Source organism: Pristiophorus japonicus, chromosome 15 (assembly GCF_044704955.1).
Source record: "Pristiophorus japonicus isolate sPriJap1 chromosome 15, sPriJap1.hap1, whole genome shotgun sequence".
In the NCBI taxonomy this organism is placed as follows: Eukaryota; Metazoa; Chordata; class Chondrichthyes; family Pristiophoridae; genus Pristiophorus; species Pristiophorus japonicus.
In genome coordinates, this window is record NC_091991.1 from 56,527,399 (window position 1) to 56,555,163 (window position 27,765).

General features: G+C 44.0%; 1 protein-coding gene and 1 long non-coding RNA gene across 5 annotated transcripts in view; both read right to left on the reverse strand.

Moving 5' to 3' along the window:
* The window catches only part of LOC139280786 (ADP-ribosylation factor GTPase-activating protein 3-like), an 86,903-nt gene that overhangs the window by 17,784 nt on the left and 41,354 nt on the right, over positions 1-27,765 (reverse strand). For 3 of the 4 annotated variants that reach the window (XM_070900478.1, XM_070900477.1, XM_070900480.1), the window contains exons 7-12: positions 27,219-27,278; positions 25,781-25,825; positions 22,931-22,983; positions 22,088-22,233; positions 9,136-9,267; positions 4,737-4,862 (exon numbers count right to left, since the gene is read on the reverse strand). In XM_070900478.1, the coding sequence (XP_070756579.1) occupies positions 4,737-4,862; positions 9,136-9,267; positions 22,088-22,233; positions 22,931-22,983; positions 25,781-25,825; positions 27,219-27,278 (562 nt within the window). The remainder of the gene's footprint in view (positions 1-4,736; positions 4,863-9,135; positions 9,268-22,087; positions 22,234-22,930; positions 22,984-25,780; positions 25,826-27,218; positions 27,279-27,765) is intronic. The other variant, XM_070900479.1, reaches the window with a different exon arrangement.
* Positions 127-2,729, reverse strand: LOC139280788 (uncharacterized). The gene is made up of 3 exons (XR_011596766.1): positions 1,606-2,729; positions 1,170-1,327; positions 127-889 (listed from the first exon to the last, which is right to left on the reverse strand). It is a non-coding gene; the product is annotated as an uncharacterized lncRNA (long non-coding RNA).

Genomic DNA, 27,765 nt, shown 5'->3' on the forward strand with positions numbered 1-27,765 from the left:
AAGGCAAAGCAGGAGGGTGGTCCCCAGCCCCCATACATTACCACAAATTGCATACACCCAGATGGAGATATAACACAGGCATCACCTGCGGACATGCACCTCACTTTCCTTCCCCCCTCCCCTTCTTCTCCCCAACTCTACCCCTTCCTCTCCTCGCTCCACGGCGCCTGGCCGAGGAGCTCCTCAGGCAGTGCCTCATTTGGGTGGCGATGAAGGCAGATGTGGTCGTTGCACGGGTACGGGAGCAGGGGGTGCCAAGGGGGCAACATTCTCTGATGCAGAAGCAGGATCTTGGTCCTTGCTCTCATCTGTCGTTCACAGTGGTGGTGTGGAACCTAGGGGTGGAGTGCCGCGCTCGGGGGCCACTGGGAGACCTTTGGCAGCAGTGTTCCTGGCTATCGCATCCAGGGCCTCCGCCATCTGCGGAATGTGCTCGGTCATGGTAGCCAGGTGTGGGGATATGCCCCCAATGCTTCGATTAGCTCGTCACCAATGTCTACAGTCCTCCTGGACAACTGTACCATCTCTCCGCTGTCAGCTGGCGCTCATGGAACAGACCTGCCGTGTCTACGAGGCCTCCGTGGGGTCAGTGCCGTCCTGGGGATAAATGGGGTGCCCTGTGGCAAGGTGCTTGGGGCCGGTACCTCCAGAGTGGAGGTGGGAATGACCAGAGGACCACTAGATGGCCTTGGGGTGGAATGGCTTCTGGAGCGTGGCGCTGCAGGTTCCTCGAAGTCCACGCTCTCATCCATGGAGAACAGACCCAGCGGATTGACGGGCGAGAATCGGAGCTCCTCAGCACCAGATGTAAGATCGTTCGGAGAGTCGGGCCCCACGCCCCCACCCTCTGGCCTCTGTGGTCTTGCCTTGGGACGCGTTGCTGGCTGAGCTGCAAGACACAAATGAGGTTGTTAGAGGAGAAGGGGGTGCTAGGGTCACAAGGGGAGTCCAGCGCTACACACAACATATGCACGACAAAAGCACTACCGCTCTCAAAATCATCGCAGACATCACATTTCATGACCATCAACATATTTGCATTCCAATAATTTTCATTAGGCCATCATTCATTTCTATGACAATTTTAGAAATCATCATATATGAGTGGGATATGAGTGGGTGTGGCATCTATTGATTTTACATCACGCAATGGTGTAAGCTTTACTCACATGGCTTCACTTCAGGATCTGTAGATGCATCCGTGGCTGTCCGGGGGTGCTTCCCCACGAATGTGAGCACCCGCTCCTCCATCTCAGTGATGTCGCTGGAGACTGGTGGCCCTCCCACCCGTTCGCCGCTGCATGGACCTCATCGTCGATAGCTTCCACTGTAAAAGGTGACAGGATGACATGGCATGAGATCATTGCGTGATATCATTGCTAGGTACTGTCACAGAGACTGATACAACACATAACTGACAGATGTAATCATGATTATTATGAAAATGATCATTCTTTACCCAAAGACGTGTACCTTGACCGCAGACTTTGAGTAAAACATTCCCGGTAAAAGTGAAAGACCTCACATCTGATGATAGTCACTCATGACTGTTACAAATCAAATTATATAAATACATAAGTACATGTAAATCAATGTAATACTTACTCTTGCGGATCCCACAAGGTCGTTCCATCGTTTGCGGCATTGGTTGCCCTCACAAACCTCGTTGGTTGCCAATGAGACCATCTCTGCTATCTCGATCCATATCCTCTGGTATGCCTTTGGGGTGAGCTTCCCACGCCCTCCCTGTGTCAAATCACCCCAGCGTAACTTGACCTCCTGTAGGAGGGAGGCATTTGCCTCGTCTGAAAACCTCCTGGCTCTTTTGTGTCCTCCAATGTGCTCCTCTCCCACCTCACTGCTCTCTCCAGCGTCCGCCTCCATAGCATGCTGTGATGCCTCCTCCTCCTGTCTCCATTATAGGCCAAATTTGGGCAAATATGTGGCTGGCAATAGCTAATTTGTTTGCCTACTTGCTGTGAAATTCTAAAGTCTCCCTCCTTCCTCCCAAAGCAGCCGCACCACACCCACACACGCTCCCTCTGTCTCCTCTTCTGCGCATGTCATGATGACCCTTGACCTCCTGAATCGCAGGAATCGAGCTTTGCCATGCCATTGCTAAGGACGGCCACACTTTACGGCAGAAGGTCAATAAAATGTTATGCTACCGCCCATTTTATATCATTCGTGCTAACACCCATTTTCAAAAATGGAGACTAGGTGCTTTGAGAATGGGCGAGAAGCCGGCGATCTGAAAACCTTTAACGCCCACGCAGGAAATATCGCCCATTTTTGGGTGATAACCACAAAAGTGGAGGTTCTAGCTCATGAAGGGAAGTATCTTAATGGGAATAAAGCACATTTTAAATGCACAATTTTGTGGGTAATTTCCCCATTACCTATAATTTGAAAATAAAAATAGATAAAAAGGTTATACTTTTGTTAAATAAAGCTCAAAATTATCAACTGGTTTAGTCCTCTAATCGCTGCTATTGACACCAAATTTAATAGACAATGCATCTTCATTACTGATGGGGCAGATTGTAATTTTATACTTTCATATGACCTTTCACACCACTTTATGGAACATTCATGCAGCCAGATCACGATGGAATATTTTCTGTGTTATAATGCTGTCCACTCCATATCATCCACATTTGTGGGAATTCACAATTTTAAACAATTAATATCCATCCTTACTGCTGGGTTTAATACTCAAATTAAAAAAGTATTGAACACATGGATGATAGCAGTTTACAATGATCTTGAATTATATTTGGGTAGAATACTAGTATATTTGTAAATAAATTGGCTGATGGAGACTCACTGTAAGTTATAGAAAACTAATGTTATATCTGTATATTCTAATACAAATGATACAACTAAGATAACCATAATTATGAAGATTACCTCTGTTCACTAATTGTATTGACATTGTAAATGAGAGTATAAATAATCGATTCTTGATTTCACTATTTCCCCATGTTGTTTACACAGCACTGAATAATCAAAGAACTTCACTCAGGTAGCTTGAAAGTACTCCTTGCAGCATTATTCTATTGGTAGTGGAGACGGGGGTGAAAAACAAGACTCACTGAGCCAGATTTCAGAGCTGCAAGTCCAAGTTAGCTGAACAGCATAATTCACTGTAATAACCATTAAAAATAATCATAACTTGCAAAAGTATCTGTTCAATGCAAGGTTAGGGTCAGAAAATGTTCGTGACTCTCCCTGAACTGCATTCCCGCTATTGTAGCCAGTTCTCGGGTTAGTACAACAGCTTAGTGTCATTTACCACGTGTTGGGTCAGATGTAATCTACCAAATTCAAAAGCCGAGCTTTATTATGCTTTATTCTGCTTGCTTCCTGCTCTAAATTAGCTTGCAGGGAAACCACTTACATAGATCAACAATTTATATAAAATGTCATCTCTCCTACACATAAAGCAACAAATTCACCAACTATCACTGTGGGCTTCTGGAATTCCACAAGCCGAAGAGTTTGCCACTGAAGCGGATCAGATCAAGCGTATTTGGATTGTTAGAATAGAGTGGCAGTTTCTGCTGTAAATGCTATAAAAACACAAGATAACATTTAGACGACAGGTAAGCTCAACCAGCAACAAGAGACATTGTTGGAAGTCCAGCAAAATGGTGCAGGTCACTACTTACACACAGCTATCAATTCCACTATTTGACAATGCACACTTCATGGACTGGGATAGATTACCTCTTGCTTTTAATTTCCCTGTTCCTGTGTAGTGCTACAACAGATTAGACAACAGGATCCAGCAAAATCTTCCCACCAAGGATAACAGAGTTCAATTCTCTCAGCTAGAATTTGAATCAGAGTCCAATGGCGCACTAGGATAACTTAGTTTTCTTTTCAAAAGAGTAGGGCATCATCAATCGTAATCACAATCCAGTGATAACTGACATAGTTCTAACTAATGTACCAAACAGGTATCACATTGACATCAAGAAAAGAGAGATTGAAGTTGATGGCGTAATGGTAGGGTGTACAGGCAGCCAGGATCAGGAATGCATGAAAATAAAAGTATTAACCCAAATGACCTGCTGATTGAAGATAGTGTTAATGACTTTTGAATACTTCTTTTCTGAACAGCAAGACTTTCATAAGTCCTTTTGTTTTCTTCCCCCTTCTCGTGTGTCCCTGCATCACACACTGTGTGCAGACAAGGTAGGTAGATGGGTGACCCGATTCCTAGTTTGCATCAATGCCACTCTGAAACCATACATTACTAAGACATGCACAAGAGCAATTCTCGGCTGAAGGGAGAATTAGAGGAAGAATTGATCCATGCTGTTGACAGGTCTCTCTCAGAATGGCATTAGCTAACACGTCACCTCCCTATCTGCTCTCAACCAAAGTCAGGTTTGTAACACCCATAGACTATTTGTTTATTCAGTGACTAAAATGTTCCAAAGGGAACAAAATTTACAAAACTATAAAAAAATTATTCAGGAAAAACATTTGCACCCATTCAACGATTTACAACGTGCTAAAAAAGTTTATTTGTACTTCAGGTTCTTGCATCGTAATCACTCGGGTTGCAACCTTCAATGTTTTGCTGAGGAAATAACCAGCAGCAGTTACTGCCCAAATACATTCTTTTTAATTTTATCTTTTTGGTCACATCATGTATTTTTTCCCCCAGGCAATATATTGTAACACTCTTTTCTTCAGGATCAAACATAAGACGACACTTCACTTACCTGGAATGAGAAGTAGTAAATACAGGTTCTTCATCTTCATCATACTTTCTCCTGGAAGATTTTGCAATAGTGGGTGTCTCCTGTTCTATAGTTTTCATATCTGATAATACAGAATGGGAAACTCCACTGCAAGGAATAAAAGTGAGAAAAAGCAGAACATTATAGGGTAGCACAGAGCTCTACTTTGTTGCATTCAGTACCTAACCAACAAGAATTGATAGGCAATTTCAACATGTAAAAAAAGACGACTCAGGCTCGAAACCTTTCGCAACATTATTAAAATATATTACAACGAAACCCTTCCCCATATAGTTTAGAATATTGACAACATTTCTACATACGACGCAATCACCTACAGCGCTCCACATAGGGAGCCAAGAACAGTCTTCAGTTAAACTGGGGTTAGAGGGCCAGGGACAACTGGAGCAGTGTGACCAGATGTACTTCAGTTCCTATTTTAAAGGCATACACTCTGTCCTTATTTTTATAAACAGCAAAATTCTCGGTTCATTTGGGAAACAGAGAAATAAAGTTGGTTCAAGAATAAGAGTTTCCTTGCAGTACAGGCTGAGGAGCTCAAAAGTGAGACACTACAAATCTCCAGTAGCTGGAGAATGTAATTACAACATGGTACATTTACAGAGGCAGTTTCCATTATAAATGTGAACATAAGAATGTATATGGAATAAAGATGGCATAAGTGTGCGACAAAAACAAAGTAAAGAAAATGTAGATAAGTGCATACAAACGAACATTTTTTTAAATAGATAACTGGACACAGCACGAAAAGACAAATTCGGATCTGGTGGAGTAAAATGACTCAAAAGCTGTGTTTCATAAGACCAAGTAACACACCAATTTTATTTTACACTTTTTTTAAACAAGCAATGCAGTTATTAAAATGCCCTTAACCTAAGTCAGTCTCACTGAAGATCTGAGCTGTGCAATGAAAAGGGACATTTGAACTATATTACTAAATGCAAACTAACTGCCTAAAGATGTATGAGTTGTTAAATTGGAGCTCTGCTGGGTAAAACAAACAGAGCGCTACTTTGTAAGTAGACCAAAATGTTTTATAGTTTAGGCATCTTCCATCATGTCTGAAAAACAGTACTACATAGCGTTTCAAGTCAGTTAATGTTAGTGGCAGTGAGGGTTTATTTTTAATGGCTGAGGGAGGAGATTAATCCCAATTTGTTTTAAGCTCAGTTGTCCTCAGCACGTTGCTGTATGGCTGTTGTAAGAGATTTGGGGGTTTTATTTAATCAAAAATTGATAGTGGTTCACTTTAACAGAAATCAAATAGAATAGAAACTCTGACCATAGTATTCTTGATATTGTGAGTATAAGGTTATGTGCAAGGCCAAACACTCGAGTGCTTGGGAGCAAGGCAATAATTAAAGAAGGGAGAAAGGGATAGACTGAGTAATTACAGGCCAGTCAGCCTAAACTCAGTGGCGGGAAAATTATTGGAAAAAATCCTGAAGGTCAGGACAAGTTTACACTTAGAAAGACACGGATTAATCAGACAGTCAGCACGGATTTGTTAAGAGAAGGTAGTGTCTGACTAACTTAATTGAATTTTTCGAGGAGGTAACCAGGAGGGTCGATGAGGGCAGTGCATATGATGTAGTGCATTTGGATTTTAGCAAAGCTTTTGATAAGGTCCCACATGGCAGACTGGTCACAAAAGTAAAAGCCCATGGGATCCAGGAAAAAGTGGCAAGTTGGATCCAAAATTGGCTGAGAGGCAGGAAGCAAAGGGTAATGATTGATGGGTGTTATTGTGACTGGAAGGATGTTTCCAGTGGGGTTCTGCAGGGCTCATTATTAGGTTACTTGCTTTTTGTGGTATACATCAATGATCTAGACCTATAGGGGGTATGATTAAGAAGTTTGCAGATGATACTAAAATCAGCTGTGCGGTTGATAATGAAGAAGAAAGCTGTGGACTACAGGAAGATATCAATCAACTGGTCAGAACAGTGGCAAACGGAATTTAATCTGGAGAAATGAGAGGTAATGCATTTGGGGAGATCTAACAAGAAACGGGAATACACATTAAATAGCAGGACACTGAGCAGTGTAGAGGAACAAAGGGATCTTGGGAGTGCATGTCCATAGATTCCTGAAGGTAGCAGGCCAGATAGATAAGGTGGTTAAGAAGGCATATGGAATACTTCGCCGAGGCACAGAATACAAGGGCTGCGTCTATTTGTACTAAATGAAAGACAGACGTTTCTGATTGGTCCCCTTGGAGGATAAGCCACACCCTGAAGTTCCTCTGGAATGTGTAACTGGAACCGCCCAGTCCAAGTTCAGAGTGACTTTCCAATTTGTAATTCGATCCATTTTGACTTCAGAAGTCACAGGGGATAGATCTCCCCAAGAGCCACCAAGTTCTAGCCGAAGTCCCTTACCCCAGCACAAGTGCATCCCTCCGCTAGCTGAAGTCTCTTATACCAGCACAAGTGTTGTCTCCACCAGATGAAGACCCTTACCCCAGCACATGTGCTGCCTCCCACAGCCGACGTCCCTTACCACCCCCCCCCCCCCCCCATAGATGGGGCATTGTGTGCGGATTGTTAACAGGTTTATTGGGTATGAAGTGAATAATGACAGTGTCGTGACTTCTGAATTTTATCCAGCCCAACGATGTCCCTTGTAACGCATGCACCAAACTTGCACACACCAGGGGGTTGGAAGAATGTGATCTGTCTTTTCTGAGTTCCCGATCTCCCCCCACCCACCACCCCACCCCCCCATGTCTCTCCACCATCCCCCTCCCCCACCCCACCCCCCTAAGCTCTCTCTCTTTCCCCCCACCCCCAAGCTTGCTCTCTCTGCCCACCCCAGGCTCTCTCTCTCACCCCCCAAGCTCTCTTTCTCTCTCTCCCACCTTCCCCCCACCACCCAATCTCTCTCTCCCCTACCACATCCCCCTCAAGCTCTCTCTCTTTCCCCCACGCTCTCTCCCCCCACCCCCCAGGCTCGCGCTTTCTCTCTCCCCCCCCCAACCCCACCCCTCCCCCAAGCTCTCTTATCCGCCATTCCCCCCCCCCCCCCCCCCTCCCACAAGCTCTTTCTCTCCCGCCGCCTCCCCCCCCCCTTCTTGCTCTCCCTGCGCTGTGGGAGGCTCGGGGCTCGGCGCTGTGGGAGGCTCGGGGCTCGGGGCTGTGGGGGGCTCGGCGCTGTGGGGGGCTCGGGGCTCGGCGCTGTGGGAGGCTCGGGGCTCGGCACTGTGGGAGGTTCGGCGGATGCGTTCGGCTGCTCAGTGGAGGAAACATGGTGTCGGACGCATGCACAGAAAAGGGTCAGTAGGAACTGCGATGGAGGGGGCGGAGACGGTGATATTTGTCCTAACTCTCGCTTCTGCACATGCGTCCGGAGACGCATGCACAGAAGGGAGACTTAGTACAAATAGTTACTCTGGAATATGAGCGGGGGGTTATGCTTGAACTGTATAAAACACTGGTTAGGCCACAGCTGGAGTACTTCGTGCAGTTCTTGTCACTGCATTACAGGAAGGACGGGATTGCATTGGAGAGGGTACAGAGGAGATTTACGAGGATGTTGCTGGGAGTGGAGAATCTTAACTATAAGGACAGATTGGATAGGCTGGATTCGTTTTCCTTGGAACAGAGGAGGCTGAGGTGAGACCTCATTGAGATGTATAAAATTATGAAGGTCAAGATATAATGGATAGAAAGAGCCTATTTCTGTTAGCAGAGGGGTCAACAAACAGAGGGCATAAATTTAAAGTAATTGGTAGAAGGTTTAAGAGGGGATTTGAGGGGAAATATTTTCACGCAGAGGGTTGTGGGGGTCTGGAACTCACTACCTGAAAGGGTGGTGGAGGCAGAAACCCTCACCACATTTAAAAAGTACTTGGATGTGCACTTGAAGTGCTGTAACCTGCAGGGTTACGGACCTAGAGCTGGAAAGTGGGATTAGGCTGGATAGCCTCTTGTTGGCCGGCATGGACACGTTGGGCCGAAAAGGCCTCCTTCCGTGCTGTAAACTTCTATGATTCTATTTACAAATTCCCGTTGCTCTCTATTTTAGTTCTCGCCTATCTCAAGTACCATTGGCTAAGGTAGGCAAGTGATGCCATCAGGTGTCTGCCATTCTTGAGTCATACATTGCGAATCACATGCAAGTAACCCAATATGATGCACCCTTCAATTTCCCCTGCACCATGACTCCCTCCATCCCCATGAGAAAAGCCCTTCTCTTAGCAGAATATCAGACGTTCTGGGTTTTCTATGCGAGTTCAAGCTCCATCGTTCAGTAGTGCAGTACCAGCTTACTGTGCCATTTAATTTAAATGTTCTTTCCACTTCGCTACCCTTTACCTCCCTTCTCCCAAATAAGCAGTGTTGTAGTTTAAGGTACTTACGCTCTGCTGCTGAAGCCCATGCCCAGTCTTTCTGCTTGTTCCTTCTTTTTGCCTTCCAGTTTCTTCATCTTCTCATCTTCCCTCTTTCTTTGTATTTCCAGGTCTTGGTATGCAAGCCGAAGAGATGAAACTCTGTAACAGAACATTTCTTTGCTTACGTTCTCCACTTTGAACAAGCACTTAACCAATACGTGAGAATCTATTTCAATACATCAACAAAATCCACAATTAGGCTGAATTTTAGAATGAGGAAATGAATACTACATGCAAACTACGTAGTCTCAGAAAACCAGAGAATGTTCAAAAATCTAATTGAATTAACAGATGGCTTGGTTACCTCGCTTCTTTGAAACAAGTACTGAAACTGTCTCAGACAGTCTCCAGTCAGGCATAACCTCTGATACAACACATGGGATGGAACTTTCTTTACCTGGGCGGGTATGGGGCGGACACTCGTGACCCCGTTGTTACTTCCATCCTGCTCCAGAATTCGAATTTGCACTAATGGGGCCTCTTAAGCCCATCTTGTGTGTTACCCTATTAAATGGTGCGGGTCTGATGATGTCATCAATGACTCGTTTTCAGCAGGGTATTTAAAAGGAGCCATGGCCACATTGCATTTGCTGGAGTGTGCAAGCAGAACACTGGACAAACAACTGCTGCAAACAGTTCCACAGATGACTGCACAGAGGCAGAGGGCTGCACTCAAGTTCTCCGATGACTCCCTCCATACGCTTGTGGAGGGAGTCAGAGCACGCAGGGAGGTCCTCTTCCCTTCGAATGGGTGGAAGGGACCGCCCCAGGTGACAACAAAAGCCTGGCTCCAAATTGCAGAGGAGGTTAACATCAGGGATGTTGCCAGGATAACCTGGGTGCAGTGCCGGAAACATTACAATAATCTCATTAGATCAGGAAAGATGAGTGCAAAGCCACACTCAACTTTATCCTGCTGTGCCTCTCATCACATCCCCATCACTTTGCCTTCCCTACCATACTCATGCACATCCTTATTCTCACTAACATACTTTGCACGTACACCCATCCCTCTCTCTCTTTCTACATTATCATATCTCCATCTGACTAGCCACACCTCACACTCACCCTCATCCTAATCCAATCATACCAACTAACAACACACAAGGAAGTCACTTGGCATTGGCATGACACTCCCTCATAGTCACCCTCTAAAGATCTAACACATCCATTCCTTACACTCATTCCATCACGCTCATTCAACCTTCGCTTCTTTCCCTCCTTTCAGCAAAAGAGAGCCCACAATAAGAGGGAGACAACCAGAGGTGACCCTCCATCATTTGTCACCATTACAACAGCAGAGGAGGCTGCCTTAGAAGTACCTAGAGTCGCCGAGCAGCTGGAGGTGGGAGGCAAAGAAAGGGGGACATTTCAGCAACCTGGTGACAGAATTACATATCATACAGCTACATGGCATACATCAGTCACTCACATGGGGACTGATGTCAGCAGCCACTGAATGGTCATCATATACATAATGGTATCTGTACCCATTCTTCATGACATATTTAACTCATCTCTTTACTTTCAAGAGCACCCTCCCACTGTCCAGGAGGAAGAGGAAGACGATCCCTCGGAGAAACCTCCAGCTCTAAGGGCGCACCACAAGCAGACATTAGCGCACCCAGCACCAGTGCAGATATGCACACCTGGGTGGAAGGCGAGATAAGAGTAGTGTTGTCACCTGGTGTCTCACAATTCACAAGTGAACAAGAGCAGATGGTGGAGACCGGTACAGCCAGAGGGCGCAGGACGCTCCCAGCTCTGCTCCGCTGCATGCAGACGCTGGACCTCGGGGGCCATCCAGAAAGAAGGCAATCCTGGAGATGCAGGAAGAAGTGCTGGAGGCTTTCACAAGTTTTGCGAGCGCGATGTGCAGAGAATGGAGGAGTCCACAACATGAGCAGGCGATGTAAGCTCTTCCATGGATAGGATGGCCACCTACCTGGAGCAGTTAATTAACCACTCACAGGAGCACATGGTATCTTTAGAGAATAGATGGCTATCTATGGAGGATAGATGGCAGAGGTTCATAGACCTCGTCTTTAGGAGGGTTGTCAGCATAGAAGTGGGTCCTCATGGCCCCACTAATGTGCAGCAAGGTGCTCTCCAGCTCCTTGCTAGCAGGAAAGTGCGGGTAGCCCATTAGAGGGATGACAGTGAGAGGGGACATGGAAGTGGGGGCTCCTCTCAAAGCACTCTCACTTCTCCCCCATGGCCATTCCCTCGGTAAGAGCCCCAGATGCCACATCAGACAGCAATGGCCGAGTCTGCCCCTACACAGTCGCAGGAGGAGCAGACTTTGGCGGGCCCTCAGAGGCTCCAAAACCCAGAGGACATCTGCCAAGAGTGTCGAAACAGTCGCAGCAGGGAAGGGAGCAGGCTGCCTCTACCTCTGCTGAAGCCACAGGGGTAGCACTTTGTAAAAGCACGTCCAAGAGAAAGATGACACAGAAGTAGATTCACAAGGGTAGCCAATTGGGTGTTTTTATTCAATGTTTATGTTTCCGTTAATGTGCTGTCAAACATAAATATCTTTATTTTCATCATGTTCCGGTCTTGGACAAATGTGTGTGCACCTTTGGAAGTGGCTTAGTGAGTTGCGAGACATAACGGTACCTCCAGCAATGGTGGTCAGTGTGAAAAGAACGGCTTGGTCATTGTAGGGATGCTTTATGGTGTTGCTGTGGGGTGATGCCAATCTGATGCACATGTGGCAGCCATATGGGTGTACTACGTTAAGACAGAGGATGGGACAACCTTGCATCTGGCCTGGAGGCGGCGGAGGTTGAACAGATTCCCATCTGTTCTCTAATTTAGCTCCACTTCGGTGGGGAGCGTGCGGAGGGCGCGATGTAGCATTGCAGCAAGGAAAATCGAAAAGAGCGTTGGTGCGATGACGCAGCCCTGCTTGACCTCAGTCCGGACGTGGATTCGGTCTGTGCTGGATTCATTGGTCAGGATCAAGGCTTGGCATGTCATCCTGGAGCAGGCGGAGGATGGTGACAAACTTTTGAGGGCAGCCGAAATGGAGGAGGACGCTCCATAATCCCTCACGGTTGACAGTGTCGAGGGCCTTTGTGAGGTCAAAGGCGGCCATTTGCTGTTTCCTGCCTTTCTCTTGTAGTTGTCACACGGTGAAGATCATGTCCGTTGTACCCCTCGGTAGACGCAGTACGCAGACTACAATATGCAGACGCTTGCGTCTATTACACTCGGAGGCCGAACTCCAAGCCATCGTCAACACCTTCACCGAGGTGTACGAGAGCATGGGCCTTATGCAAAACATCCGTAAGACAAAGGTCCTCCATCAACCTGAACAAGCCACACAGCACTGCCACCCGATGATTAAAATCCACGACGAGGCCTTAGACAAAGTGCACCATTTTTCCATACCTCGGGAGCCTACTGTCAAGCACCGAGCAGACATTGACGCTGAGGTCCAACACCGCCTTTAGTGCACCAGCGCAGCCTTCGGTCGCCTGAGGAAGAGAGTGTTTGAAGACCAGGACCTTAAACCCAGCATCACGCTCATGGTCTACAAAGCAGTAGTGAAACCCACCCTCCTATACGACTCAGAGACGTGGACTATATACAGCAGACACCTCAAAGCGCTGGAGAAGTACCACCAGCGCTGCCTCCGCAAGATCCTGCAAATCCACTAGCAGGATAGACGCACCAACGTCAGTGTTTTCACTCAGGCCAACATCCCCAACATCAAAGTAGTGACCACGCTCGATCAGCTCCATTGGATGGGCCACATCGTCCGCATGCCAGACACAATACTTCCAAAGCAAGCGCTCTACGTGGAGCTTCGACATGGCAAATGAGCCCCAGGTGGGCAGAAGAAACGCTTAAAAGGACACCTTCAAAGCCTCTTTGACAAAGTGCAACATCCCCACCGACTCCTGGGAATCCCTGGCTCAAGACCGCCCAAAGTGGAAGAAGAGCATCCAGGAGGGCGCTGAGCACCTCGAGTCCCATCACCAAGAACAAGCAGAAGTCAAGCGTAGACAGCGGAAGGAGCGTGCATCAACATAGGCTTCCCGACCACCCTTTCCTTCAACCGTTGTCTGCCCCACCTGTGACAGAGACTGTAGGTCCCGCATTGGACTCCACATTCACCTGAGAACTCACTTTTAGAGTGGAAGCAAGTCATCCTCGACTCTGAGGGACGGCCTATGATGCGTTAAGCTGGTTATGATGAGACCATCCCTGGCCTCCCAGGCAGCAATGTGCACAGGTGCTAGTGGGATCTGGCCCCCCCCCCCCCGATTCCTCCAGCTCTTCCTTCTGCTCTCGAGAGACTGTGCAATCAGTGCTTTGCTCCTCATGCAGTGCTAATCCTCGCTGCTGCGTGATGTTGTGCTAAGTGCAGCAGATCAAAACCATTCTGGGTACCCTGGCTGGTGTACACTGAAGGGCTCCTCCAGATCTGTCAAGGCATCTGAAATGCATTTTCAGCATGACTATTGTCTGCTCCATGACACATCTGGTGGAAATGTGGCTTTCATTATATCTCTCCTCGACCTCAGTACTTGACCTCAAGGGTGTCATGAGCCACGTCTTCAGTGGATAGCCTGTGTCTCCAAGCAGCCAGCCGGAAAGTCTGTTTGGAGGAGCCGAGGGATGGTGAACTGACGAAGGACGAAAGGGTCATGACAGCTAGCAGGGAATTTGGCACACACGTGCAGGATGATCTTCTTATGATTGTAGACCAGCTGCACATTGAGGGAGTGGAAGCCCTTGCAGTTGGCAAACAATCCTGGGTGATGATGGCGTGCCCTGATGGCCACATGTGTGCAGTCGATGATGCCCTGCACCCGTGGGAAGCCAGCCAGAGTGGCAAAGCTGAGCACCCGCTCAGTACCACTGGCTTCATCAGTGGCAAATTGATATCATTGGTTGACTTGTCAAAGAGGGCATCGGTGATCGTGTGATGCATCTGTAGGCAGACGACTGCAAGATGTCGCAAATGTCTGCTGCAGATCCCTGGAGGGAGGAAGTTGAGGGCACTGGTGACATTTACAGCCACTGGTAAAGCATGTCCACCTGCTCCTCTGGGCTATAGGTCTTCCTCCAGCAATTTGCAAATGTCTGCGAAGACCTGGTGGGATAGCCGCAGCCTCTTTTGGCACTGCTGCTCAGTCATGTTGAGGACACTCCTCCTTTGCCTGTGTACCCAGTGTTGGGAGTATCGCATCTGGCGTGGTGCTGCCGTGTGCTGATGCCCTCTGTCCTGTGCAGCATTGGGTGGTTGAGGAGAAGGTTAATGTTGTTGTTGGTGCTGCTAGTGTTGGGGCTCATTGTGATACGATTGAGGACCAAGATGAGATATTGGCCCTGAATTTACAGTCAGAGGCTTCCCACAGGAATTGCCTCCGATGCGCAAATAAATGGTCCGGGAGGTATGGAGTCACAGTTCTGGGGCTCTCCGGGTACATGCGGGAATCTCGGGGTGCACAGTTTGCAAGCACCCTTGGGATCACATGAGCTGGCCCAACAAATGACAGAAGGGAATCCCCTTCATACTCATAGGGATTCCATATGAACGGAAATCCCATAAATATGAATGGGAATACCTCCCAAAATTCACCTACACTTCAAATTTTAAAAAAGCATCACATATTTATAATGAATTAAAAAGGCATTTAATTAAACAAAAAATTAATTTACCTGCTGTAAAGGGGCTAAAAATAAACTTCTTATTTCACAGGTTTTTAAATGTATAAATTAATAAAATTTTATTTTTCTATTTTTTTAAAACTCTTACGCTGGTAAAAGTAGCCCTTACGCCTGCTTTTACCAGGCGTAAAAATTTCATGGGCATGCGCTGGGCAAATAGTCCAACTTTCCGCCTGCGGATGCCCTTTTCTCGGGGATGCGTTGGATCTGTCAAAAAAATTCTTGACAGATCGCAAGTTCTGGGTTTTTGCACATGCCTAAACCTGGAACTCGCGCAGCCCATACGGGCGCATGCGCACCTTGTACGTGCTTGTAGGGGCCACAAATTACGGCCCAGTACAAACGGCACCCATGCTGATGGAATAGATGGCAGGTTAAGTAGAGATGACAGAAGCAATCTGTCAATATTGTGATAGTTTCTACCAATGAGGTGAGACTGGACGGCGACTTTGTTGGAAACACTTGGCAACCTGTAGAAAGCTAAATCTGTGCTGGGAATGCAATCGGCAACAGCTTCTGCTTGAGGAAATTGATCCGCTGTGAGGTGGGAGCTTTTACAGTATATTTTATGCTGTCAACTAATCAGCTGGATCAATGGCCATTCAACTCCCATCTCAGGTTGACAGACGTGGTTGCCGAGCTGCATGAATCCCATGGTAATGCAGGGAAATTTGAAAGGTAGGCTAACAAAGGCGCTTCTTAAGGGTCCGATAACAAGCTGATAATGATTTCAATTCGGTCGTCCACCTCTGCTGTTCAGGTTGCTGCTGCACCGGTAAACGTGCCAGAGGGAAAGACGCGTGGGGGTGGGATGACGGCAGGTTCCCGACCCGTTCCAACTTATTTCAAATTTCCCACCTGACCCGCCTCTGATCGTGCCCGCATGGACCCCAGAAAATTTCAGCCCTAAAATTTTAAATGAAGAACTGCTTGTATTCGGAGACATATTGTTCTCTCTAAGCTTTGTGGGGTTGTTACTTTGTTCCTAGCCCCATATCAAAGAAAATACGCCCATAGACAGTATGAATATATTCAGTGCTACTTGCTATCAACTTTAATTAATCCACGGGCCAGTCATATTTAACAGACCACTACAGGAGTATACTTTAATGATATAAACTAATACACAGTGTCACAGTCACCCACAATGTCTGTGCCCAAGATAGGGAGGAATTAGGTTCATGTCTGTGAACCTCTACAGGTGAGTTACTGGATAATGCTTCGGTTTCAACCTTTATATTTGAACGATCACTTGGAGTAACCAGGTGAGTGGTACCCTTTCACATGCTAGACCACCAATTTTACTGTGCTATTTACATTACATTATGTAACAGAAGATCAGTAACTGGTTTTGACTGCTTAAACTTTGCAACAGATGCAGATGCTGGTGAATTTTCCTACAATTCACTGTGCAAAAACAAATAAGCTGGAAACACGCTGGTTCTTTTCAAAACGTTGATATTCCTTCAGGCGTTACATCACACAGCACCTACAAAACAGCAACAGAAGCATGGCACCACACTGATGGGAACACTCACCTCAATATTACATTATACACAATAATGTAATCTCAAGGGCAATTAGGGATGGGCAATAAAGGCTAGCTTTGCTAACAACGCCAACATCCCTGGAACAAATAAAAAAAATTATGGACACCTTTATTGAATTAACAATGGTAATCCAATCTCAGAGGTGCAAGTTACCAATATTAAATCTGGTACTTCGCACGGTTTATGTACACCAACCGAATACCTCAACTAGATTACCACTTTGCAATTCATCTAGATATCCATCAATGTTTATGCAAATGTTTTTTTACTTCTTAACTGACACTGTCTGTAACCCTGTACCACTTTTAAACCTTGGTGGTGTCTAGCATTATGAGGTTTGGCCCTTTAGTTTCTCAGCATATAAGAATTGATCACCTTCGAGATTCACTATACCTTACTTTGAGAAATTGCTCCTAAAACTAATTTTTAAACGCATGATTTCCTCGGGGTCAGAAACCATAGTATTGAGGAGATTCGAGACACCGGGACTATCAATTTTTGACCATTTTCACTGCAACAGAAAAGGCTAAGAAGGCTTAATGGAGGTTTTTATTAAAATTATGAAGAGTTTCGATAGGGGGATTGGGGACTTATCCAGTTGGAGTGTTAGTGAAAGGGGTCACTGAATTAAAATGGTTAGAAAGAGAGTGAGGATAGGGTTCAGGAGAAAATTGAGTTGTTGGAGCACGGAATACTTTGCCACATATTTTAAGGGAAGAAAGATAAATATTTGATGCTGAAAGTAATTACAGAATTATATGGAAACAGCAGAGCTGTGGGATTAATTTGGTGTTGTTAACACTTCCAAATACGGGACAGAAGGACCACCTTTTCTCATGGTGACCCAAGTGCCACCAAACACTGCTAAAATATCAAACCGACAAATGCACCGGAAGCAATGTGAAACACCACGCTACTCTGACATAAAACTAAAATACAACCGAGGTAAAACAAAAGCTCAAGTAGCTGAAAATTTATTTGGAAAACTGGTCAGCAAATTACATTCGGACTCCTCTGAGTCATGCCTCCATAATAAGAATGTTTGACTGGACTATTTCAGTTTGTTGACTTTACTGCCCTGTCGCATCATTCTTTCAACATGACACAATGCAGTTCTGCTATTATTTTAAAATAGACCTTCAGTTATTTTTATATGCTTAATACTAATAAAATAGGAATTTGTAGTACAGAGGAGTAAGATTTCGATGAGAGTTCAGTAATTTTTCATATTCTGAATTTTCAATTCAGATTCAAATGCTTTTGTAAACTAAAAGACCTAAATATTCATTTAGCCCTATTCATTTATTGTAAGTTTAGACTGTTTGTTAGCATATTTACTCCACTATCAATTTTTGACCATTATGGCATGCTTCTCATTCACCATCTTGTAAAACAATAAACCTCGCCACCCTATAACAGTTAACGGGCTAAGTAACACTTCTTTTTGGTCAAACTAAGGCTTGTTCAATGAACATACAAAATCAACGTACAGGAAAAGACCAGCTGGTCCAGCACGTATGTTCCATACTGCCACGGTGAAACTTATGCACATTATGGCCCCTATTCCCCCCTCAACCAGCCATGCAATCTCCTGGGAAAGGAATAAAAATTGGATGCTCCCGAGGTCAAAGTTCTGGGAAATTCCTCTCTTATCCCCACGTTGCAAGAGACCACAGTGACTGGAGTTGGCCGGCTCTCTTTTCTACATAGACTGGCTTAGGCCTAACCCATCTCTCTCAGCAGACATTATGCATGGGGTCTTCATTCTTTTGTACTCTACGTTGATAGGAAGTTGGTGGTTTGTCCTCTCTCTCCCTGTCCAGGGATTGGCCTATAGGGCCACCAACTAACTCAGTACTACCCTCACAAGTGAATTCCTACCAGATAACACCTTGTTATGTATGCAGGAACACAGATTAATCCACCATCCCCTGTGAGAGTGCACACTAGAAGTGCTTGAAATGAGATGATAAATTACCTATTGCCATAGATTATTATGGATACAAATTTCAAGTGATTCCATTAACATAGCAATACTTGGTCTTAATGGCACCAGTCTACCTCTCCATCATGGAGACAGAATTAACCTGTACAAATTCAAGTTCATATGCTAGTCAGAGTAGGAATCGCAGGATAGCTCAGGTGAATACGTGGCTTGAGGAGTGATGCAGAAGGGAGGGATTCAAATTCCTGGGACATTGGAACCGGTTCTGGGGGAGGTGGGACTAGTACAAACCGAATGGTCTGCACCTGGGCAGGACCGGAACCAATGTCCTAGGGGGAGTGTTTGCTTATGCTGTTGGGGAGGAGTTAAACTAATATGGCAGGGAGATGTGAACCTATGCAGGGAGACAGAGGGAAGTACAATGGGCGTAGAAGCAAAAGATAGAAAGAAGAAAAATAAAAGTGGAGGGCAGAGAAACCCAAGGCAAAAAGCAAAAAGGGCCACATTACAGCAAAATTCTAAAGGGGCAAAGTGTGTTAGAAAGACAAGCCTGAAGGCTCTGTGCCTCAATGCGAGGAGTATTCGGAATAAGGTGGACGAATTAACTGCGCAGATAGCAGTTAACGGTTATGATGTAATTGGCATCATGGAGACATGGCTCCAGGGTGACCAAGGCTGGGAATTCAACATCTAGGGGTATTCAACATTTAGGAAGGATAGACAGAAAGGAAAAGGAGGTGGGGTGGTATTGCTGGTTAAAGAGGAAATTAATGCAATAGTAAGAAAGGACATGAGCTTGGATGTTGTGGAATCGGTATGGGTGGAGCTACGGAATACCAAAGGTCATAAATCGCTAGTGGGAGTTGTGTACAGACCACCAAACAGTAGTAAAGAGGTTGGGGATAGCATCAAAGAAGAAATTAGGGATGCATGCAATAAAGGTACAGCAGTTATCATGGGTGACTTTAATCTACATATTGATTGGGCTAACCAAACTGGTAGCAATGCGGTGGAGGAGGATTTCCTGGATGTATAAGGGATGGTTTTCTAGACCAATATGTCAAGGAACCAACTAGGGAGCTGGCCATCCTGGACTGGGTGATGTGTACTGAGAAAGGACTAATTAGCAATTTTATTGTGCGAAGCCCCTTGGGAAAGAGTGACCATAACATGGTAGAATTCTTTATTAAGATGGCGAGTGACACAGTTAATTCAGAAACTAGGGTCCTGAACTTAAGGAAAGGTAACTTCAACGGTTTGAGACGTGAACTGGCTAGAATAGACTGGCAAATGATACTTAAAGGGTTGACGGTGGATAGGCAATGGCAAACATTTAAAGATCACATGGATGAACTTCAGCAATTGTACATCCCTGTCTGGAGTAAAAATAAAACGGGGAAGGTAACTCAACCGTGGCTAACAAGGGAAATTAAGGATAGTGTTAAATCCAAGGAAGAGGCATATAAATTGGCAAGAAAAAGCAGCAAACCTGAGGACTGGGAGAAATGTAGAATTCAGCAGAGGAGGACAAAGGGTTTAATTAAGAGGGGGAAAATAGAGTACGAGAAGAAGCTTGCCGGGAACATAAAAACTGACTGCAAAAGCTTCTATAGATATGTGAAGAGAAAAAGATTAGTGAAGACAAACGTAGGTCCCTTGCAGTCGGATTCAGGTGAATTTATAATGGGGAACAAAGAAATGGCAGACCAACTGAACAAAGACTTTGGTTCTGTCTTCACGAAGGAAGACACGAATAACCTTCCGGAGGTACTAGGGGACCGAGGGTCTAATGAGAAGGAGGAACTGAAGGAAATCCTTATTAGGCGGGAAATTGTGTTAGGGAAATTGATGGGATTGAAGGCCGATAAATCCCTGGGGCCGGATAGTCTGCATCCCAGAGTATTTAAGGAAGTGGCCCTAAAAATAGTGAATGCATTGGTGATCATTTTCCAACAGTCTATCGACTCTGGATCAGTTCCTATGGACTGAAGGGTAGCTAATGTAACACCACTGTTTAAAAAGGGAGGGAGAGAGAAAGCAGGTAATTATAGACCGGTCAGCCTGACATCAGTAGTGGGGAAAATGTTGGAATCAATTATTAAGGATGAAATAGTAGCGCATTTGGAAAGCAGTGACAGGATCGGTCCAAGTCAGCATGGATTTATGAAGGGGAAATCATGCTTGACAAATCTTCTGGAATTTTTTGAGGATGTAACTAGTAGAGTGGACAAGGGAGAACCAGTGGATGTGGTGTATTTGGACTTTCAAAAGGCTTTTGATAATGTCCCACACAAGAGATTGGTATGCAAAATCAAAGCACAAGGTATACTGACGTGGATAGAGAACTGGCTGGCAGACAGGAAGCAGAGAGTCGGGATAAACGGGTCCTTTTCACAATGGCAGGAAGTTACTAGTGGAGTGCCGCAGGGCTCAGTGCTGGGACCCCAGCACTTTACAATATACATCAATGATTTAGATGAAGGAATTGAGTGTAATATCTGCAAGTTTGCAGATGACACTAAACTGGGTGGCGGTGTGAGCTGTGAGGGGGACGTGCTAAGAGGCTGCAGGGTGACTTGGACAGGTTAGGTGAGTGGGCAAATGCGTGGCAGATGCAGTATAATGTGGATAAATGTGAGGTTATCCACTTTGGGGGCAAAAACGCAAAGACAGAATATTATCTGAATGGCGGCAGATTAGGAAAAGGGGAGGTGCAACAAGACCTGGGTGTCATGGTTCATCAGTCATTGAAAGCTGGTGGTGAAGAAGGCAAATGGTATGTTGGTCTTGATAGCTAGGGGATTTGAGTATAGGAGCAGGAAGGTCTTACTGCAGTTGTACATGGCCTTGGTGAGGCCTCACCTGGAATATTGTGTTCAGTTTTGGTCTCCTTATCTGATAAAGGACGTTCTTGCTATTGAGGGAGTGCAGCGAAGGTTCACCAGACTGATTCCCAGGATGGCTGGACTGATATATGAGGAGAGACTGGATCAACTGGGCCTTTATACATTGGAGTTTAAAAGGATGAGAGGGGATCTCATAGAAACATACAAGATTCCGACAGGACGGGACAGGTTAGATGCGGGTAGAATGTTCCCGATGTTGGGAAGTCCAGAACCAGGGGACACAGTCTTAGGATAAGGGGTAGGCCATTTAGGACTGAGATGAGGAGAAAGTTCTTCACTCAGAGTTGTTAACCTGTGGAATTCCCTGCCGCAGAGATTTGTTAATGCCAGTTCGTTGGATATATTCAAGAGGGAGTTATTTATGGCCCTTACGGCTAAGGGGATCAAGGGGTATGGAGAGAAAGCAGGAAAAGGGTACTGAGGGAATGATCAGCCATGATCTTATTGAATGGTGGTGCAGGCTTGAAGGGTTGAATGGCCTACTCCTGCACCTATTTTCTATGTTTCTATATCAGAAACAGTCATTTAAACCAAAAATCCCTACTTGGCATAATATCCAGTAATCCCTAGTTATGACAATGCACAAGGATACAGTGACTCATAAATACTGTACTCCAGAGCACAAAGGACACTAAAAACATTTAGTAGCTCTTAAGGAGCACTGAACCAACTATATGATCAAATCAGTGTGTGACTGAGTTGTTGGATAATCAGCATTTGAACCTTCACTGCTCTGTGCAATAGTAAAATCAATTTTACTGTTAAACTTGTTGGTGAGTAATTCATATTGATATAGAAATTGCACTTGAAAAGGAAATTCTAATTTTACATACACGGATTCTTCCTTCTCGAACTTTTTCTTGTTGCTCAACTCTTCTTGTTCTTTTATTCGATCTGCAGCCTGAGCCTGTTTATCAATTTCATTGAAGCTGCGGCTAGTCACTTTTTGTGCCCCTAAACCAGTCTTCTTAGCACCTAGCTGTTTAAAAACAAGAAAGTACAATTAACTTATTTTATAAATTGCTCCAATAGCACCTCATACAATTAAACCTGTCGCAATGAACTTTTTCTTTCTTTACATTGAGTTGGCTCTCATAAATGTTTTGAATTAGGAGTATTACAAAGATAACAATGGGCTTATTTCACACAAGCATTGGTATTACTCATGAGTCATTGGATGATAAACTATTTTTTAATAATGAGTGTGATACCATGTACTGTATTATTCTGCTATTCAGGTGTAGTTAACCAGAGTCCAATTCCTGTAAACAGACAACCTGAGGTCAATTAGAGATCAAATGCTGTAGATGATGAAAACTTGCTGATTGGCAGATGGTTGTAAATTCTCAGATCCAAGTCCCAGCATTAAATGACTGATTTTCTTAATTTCTGTAATACTTTGACATGTCTGAAGTGTGCCACTTCAATCCAGGATATGGAAGAGGATACCGGAAATGAACCAGGGTTCTCAGTTTGTGATTGGTAACATGTGATTTTTGCTGTTAAGTGCATCTGTGGTCGAGTTTAACCACAGCTAGTAAGGCTTTGTGAGAAAGAGGAAGAAAACACAGGATTCCAATTAAGACACAATAAAAATGCTCTATCAATCACAAAAGCACACAAGATCTTCAATTCAAAGCTAAAATTGTGCAATAGAAATAACTCAAAATACACACCATTTTCTTTGCTGCAGAAGGCTTCTTTTTTGTTATGATCGAGGACTTGACTTCTGTCAACAAATCCAAATTAGGAATTAATATATTTCCCTACTCCGAAATCACTTCAAGAAAACACAGGAAACATATTATGCCGAATATATTGAAATTGATCTTTTATCGTAAGTTATACAATTCCAAAATGCATTTCCATGCAATAGCAACTTTACTGTATTACAATGCTCAAGATAGTGTCCGAATTACAGATTTACAGGCCTATATTACCATTAAACTATACTATAAAATTGACTTCATAAAAGTATTTTGTTTTCTGTACAAGCTTATTGCACAAGCAATAATAGCACAATGAGAAAAGAACAGTGCTCATAGCTATGAAAATTAAGAGATGCAAATTACTACAGGTAAAAATTAAAATAAGCATTTCACCAGTTAGTTTTGTGGGAAGATAGAATGGGCAATGATACAAATGAATAAATTAACCCTTTCCAGCCACTTTTCAAGAGAAAGCCAGCTTATAACGGAAGCAGAGCTCACATGAATACCCTTTCCCGCACCTTTTGTTATGCCATGCAAATGAATGATGCTTTGCTTCAGTATTGATCCAGAGAAATTAATTACAAACATTAAAGTGTGAAATATTAGATGAAATAAATAGTGAGAGAGGAGATATTAGGGGTTTAGCAGCTTTAAAAATGGATAACTCCCCAGGCCTGGATGAAATGTATCCCAGGCTGTTAAGCGAAGCAAAAGAGGAAATAGCAGAGGCTTTGACCATCATGTTCCAATCCTCTCTGGCTTCAGGTGTGGTGCCAGAGAATGTTGTACCTTTATTTAAGAAGGGAGAAAGGGATAGACCGAGTAATTACCGGCCAGTCAGCCTAACCTTAGTGGTGGGAAAATTATTGGAAAAAATCCTGAAGGACAGGATGAATCTTCACTTAGAAAGACATGGATTAATCAAGGACGGTCAGTGCGGATTTGTTAAGGGAAGGTCGTGTCTGACTAACTTGATTGAATTTTTCGAGGAGGTAACCAGGAGGATCGATGAGGGCAGTGCGTATGATGTAATGTATATGGATTTTAGCAAAGCTTTTGATAAGGTCCCACGTGGCAGACGGGTCACGAAAGTAAAAGCCCATGGGATCCAGGGCAAAGTGGCAAGTTGGACCCAAAATTGGCTCAGAGGCAGGAAGCAAAGGGTAATGGTTGATGAGTGTTTTTGTGACCGGAAGACTGTATTTAGTGGGGGTTCCGCAGGGCTTAGTACTGGGTCCCTTGCTTTTTGTGATATACATCAATGATCTAGACTGAATATAGGGGGTATGATTAAGAAGTTTGCAGATGATACTAAAATCAGCTGTGCGGTTGATAATGAAGAAGAAAGCTGCGGACTGCAGGAAGATATCAATCAACTGGTCAGGTGGGCAGAACAGTGGCAAATTGAATTTAATCCAGAGATGTGTGAGATAATGCATTTGGGAAGGGCTAACAAGGAAAGGTAATACCTGTACACATTAAATGGTAGGACATTGAGAAGTGTAGAGGAACAAAGGGGCCTTGGAGTGCATGTCCACAGATCCTTGAAAGTAGGCCAGGTAGTTAAGAAGGCATACGGAATGCTTGCCTTTATTAGCAGAGGCATAGAATACAAGAATAGGGGGGTTATGCTTGAACTGTATCAAACACTTAGGCCACAGCTGGAATGCTGCGTGCAGTTCTGGTCACCACATTACAGGAAGGACGTGATTGCAATGGAGAGGATATAGAGGAGATTTACGAAAATGTTGCCGGGAGTGGAGATTCTCAGCTATGAGGACAGATTGGATTTGTTTTTCTTGTAACATAGGAGGCTGAGGGGAGACCTGATTGAGGTATATAAAATTATGTGAGGCCTAGATATAGTGCATAGAAAGGACCTATTTTCCTTAGCAGAGGGGTCAACAACCAGGGGGCATAAATTTAAAGTAATTGGTAGAAGGTTTAGAGGGGATTTGAGGGGAAATGTCTTCACCCAGAGGGGTGTGGGGGTCTAGAACTCACTGCCTGAAAAGGTGGTAGAGGCAGAAACCCTCACTATATTTAAAAAGTACTTGGATGTGCACGTGAAGTGCCAACCTAAAGCTGGAAAGCCTCTTGTTGGCCGGCACGGACACAATGGGCCGAAATAGCCTCCTTCCATGCTGTAAACTTCTATGATTCTATAAAGCATACACTGAAATGGTTATTCAACATTGAGGAGACACAGACAAGCAGAGAAAAGAGTAGAATTATTGTTAGTGACATTTGCAGATGAATACTGCATGTTTCACTTTGTGCTATTGTAGAGGACAGAAGCATGGGGTTAAATCACGTGTTACAAATCAAGGAATGTGATATGAAAGCTTTTGTCTGCTAATTTTGCCAACTTAAAGAACAGACAGACAGACAGACAGAGAGAGAGAGAAAGGGCGAACGAGAGCAAGAAAAGGGAACAGAAGACAGAAAGAATGAAAGAGAAGTGGAGGGAAGAAAGAGATGGGGAAAATGAGAGAAGGAATGTGGAAGTTAGTGAAATAGAAAGGGATTGTTTGATTCACCTGGATAAATAAACTATATAAGTGATAGTTGAAATGATTAGAACAGGAACAAAATGCAAGCTGGAAAGTGATAAAATAATCAGTTGACCCAAAAGCTTTATTTTTTTTAAACTAGCAAACACACTGCAAACAAGTTCATTTAGTGCTTTAAATCTTTGTGGTGTTAAATAGCAGTTCTCTCCCAATTCGTGGAATTGTGCCCAAGTCCATCTGTACACTTTGGCTCAGAAAATCGAAGCAGCCAATGGTAGATCACAAACACCTGAACAGTCACCTTTGTTAGGTGTGACTCCTGCAGAAACTAAACTCATTGAGTCAGCTAAAATAGGGAAAAACAAATGAGAATTTCTGAGTAACAGCCCAAAACATTTCTTTACCTTACTATTTTCCATATACGCTACATTACAGCATTTTTCAGAATTTAAAATCTTCAAATTACACATTAAAATGCAATATAAAATTTAACTTGAAAAAAAATCACAGTAAAATTCAGCACAAGCACCTGCCTTTATACATGCTTTTCTAAAATTTCTGTAATCTTTTGAGAAAAAAAAAAATCCCGATTTTAAACAACCAATTATCTTTTATCAGCTTCAATCCACGAGTGATGCAAAGATTTTCAGCAATATTCAATGTTCATTAGATCAAAGCTGGTAACCTTTCTAGCAGTTATGTTTTAATCCTGGAAACAATTTTTTTTGTCTGTCTCTACATCGCATGTTTTTATAATATACTAAGAAATTTAGTCCCACTTTTAGTCTAGTGTTTTGTTCCCAAATTTTTGTCATATTAGGGTACATTTTCATCTTTAGCACTCACAGCACAAAGCTGAAAATCAAGAGTTCAGGCATGCGCTGCCCGTGATGTTCAGTTCACAAAAATAAACTGACAGGAAATTGTATGAAGTGCCCGCCCAATTTTCTGGGGCATGAAGCTCTATGGCAGAAGACTAAATAGGGAAATTTATCCCATTCTTGTTATAATCAGAAATGTAGTTTTGTTTTTCCATATTTTTATTTTAGCCTCCCTGGAGGCTTTTTTTCCCCCCAAAATGATTTGTCAATTAATGATGGATTGAGAAAAATATAAACTGGTAGTTGAATATCAATTTCTAATAGCTGTTGTAAATATTGTACACTACTGACCAGTATATTTGCAGGCAGGGAAGTGGAGCTGAGCCCAAGAGCAGATCAGCCATGATCTTATTAAATGGTGGAGCAGGCTCGAGGGGCCAAATGCTGCTCCTATTTCTTATGTTCTTATTATTGTAGTGCTTGAAATAATTTTAGTTTTAGTCTTGGGGGGTAAAGGTCCTGAGTCAAAATTGAGACACGCACGCGCACACACATTCTCCAGCTCATATGAACTCAGCACATCCATCCCAAAATGCCTGGCTTATGTGGAGAAAGAATTCTACAGAATCCTACAAATTGTACTGGAAACCCTCGGCAAGACCCAGTCATGGCACTGATGTCATTAAGGAACCTTCCACTTTTAGAGTCATAAAGAATCTATGGAAGTCTAATACATGTGTGCATTTTAGAATATTACACATGTCAGACTTCCCATAAAAATATTTTTAAATATTTCAAATACATATTTAACATTAGTTATTCTGTTACTTTAAAAAATATACAGATCTATGAATCTACACCAGTTATGTACCATAATGCACTCAAACAATAAAGCAATGCAAAGGCTAAACAATGTACCTAATCGTTCCTTAGGAGAGACACTGAGGCAATCGACATTTGGCCCATGTTCAGGCTCACCTAAAAAAGAAACATACATTTAAAAGCACATAGCAGTTATGAATTACAAACCGGATAGGTTACAAGATCTAAATTGCCATAAAACAATTGCCTATCCGTTAGTTGCAACAACTGGTCCACCCTCACTAATTAAAATATACGGGTGAGGATAGATAATCATGCAATTGATGAATACATATATTTAAAGTGCAGTTCCTGCTGAGTGATGCTTTGATCGTCAATCTGTGGTGGTAACATCCTGGTCCGAGGCCACAATTTCCCAGACAGCAAGTTCATGATCTTGGTTGAATTGTAAGGAGGATCCAATCGAAGGCCAAGGAAGGAGAGGACGAACAGGTTTTGTGTTCGCACATGCAAAATTGGGTCAGTTTGTGTGTGTGTGATGGAGATGCATCTTGTGGTTGCAAGGTTTGAAAAAAACTAATTATTTTCCATCTGTTTTTTGAATTTTACAATTACTGCGTGGCCACCCCTAAACTCTACTGCC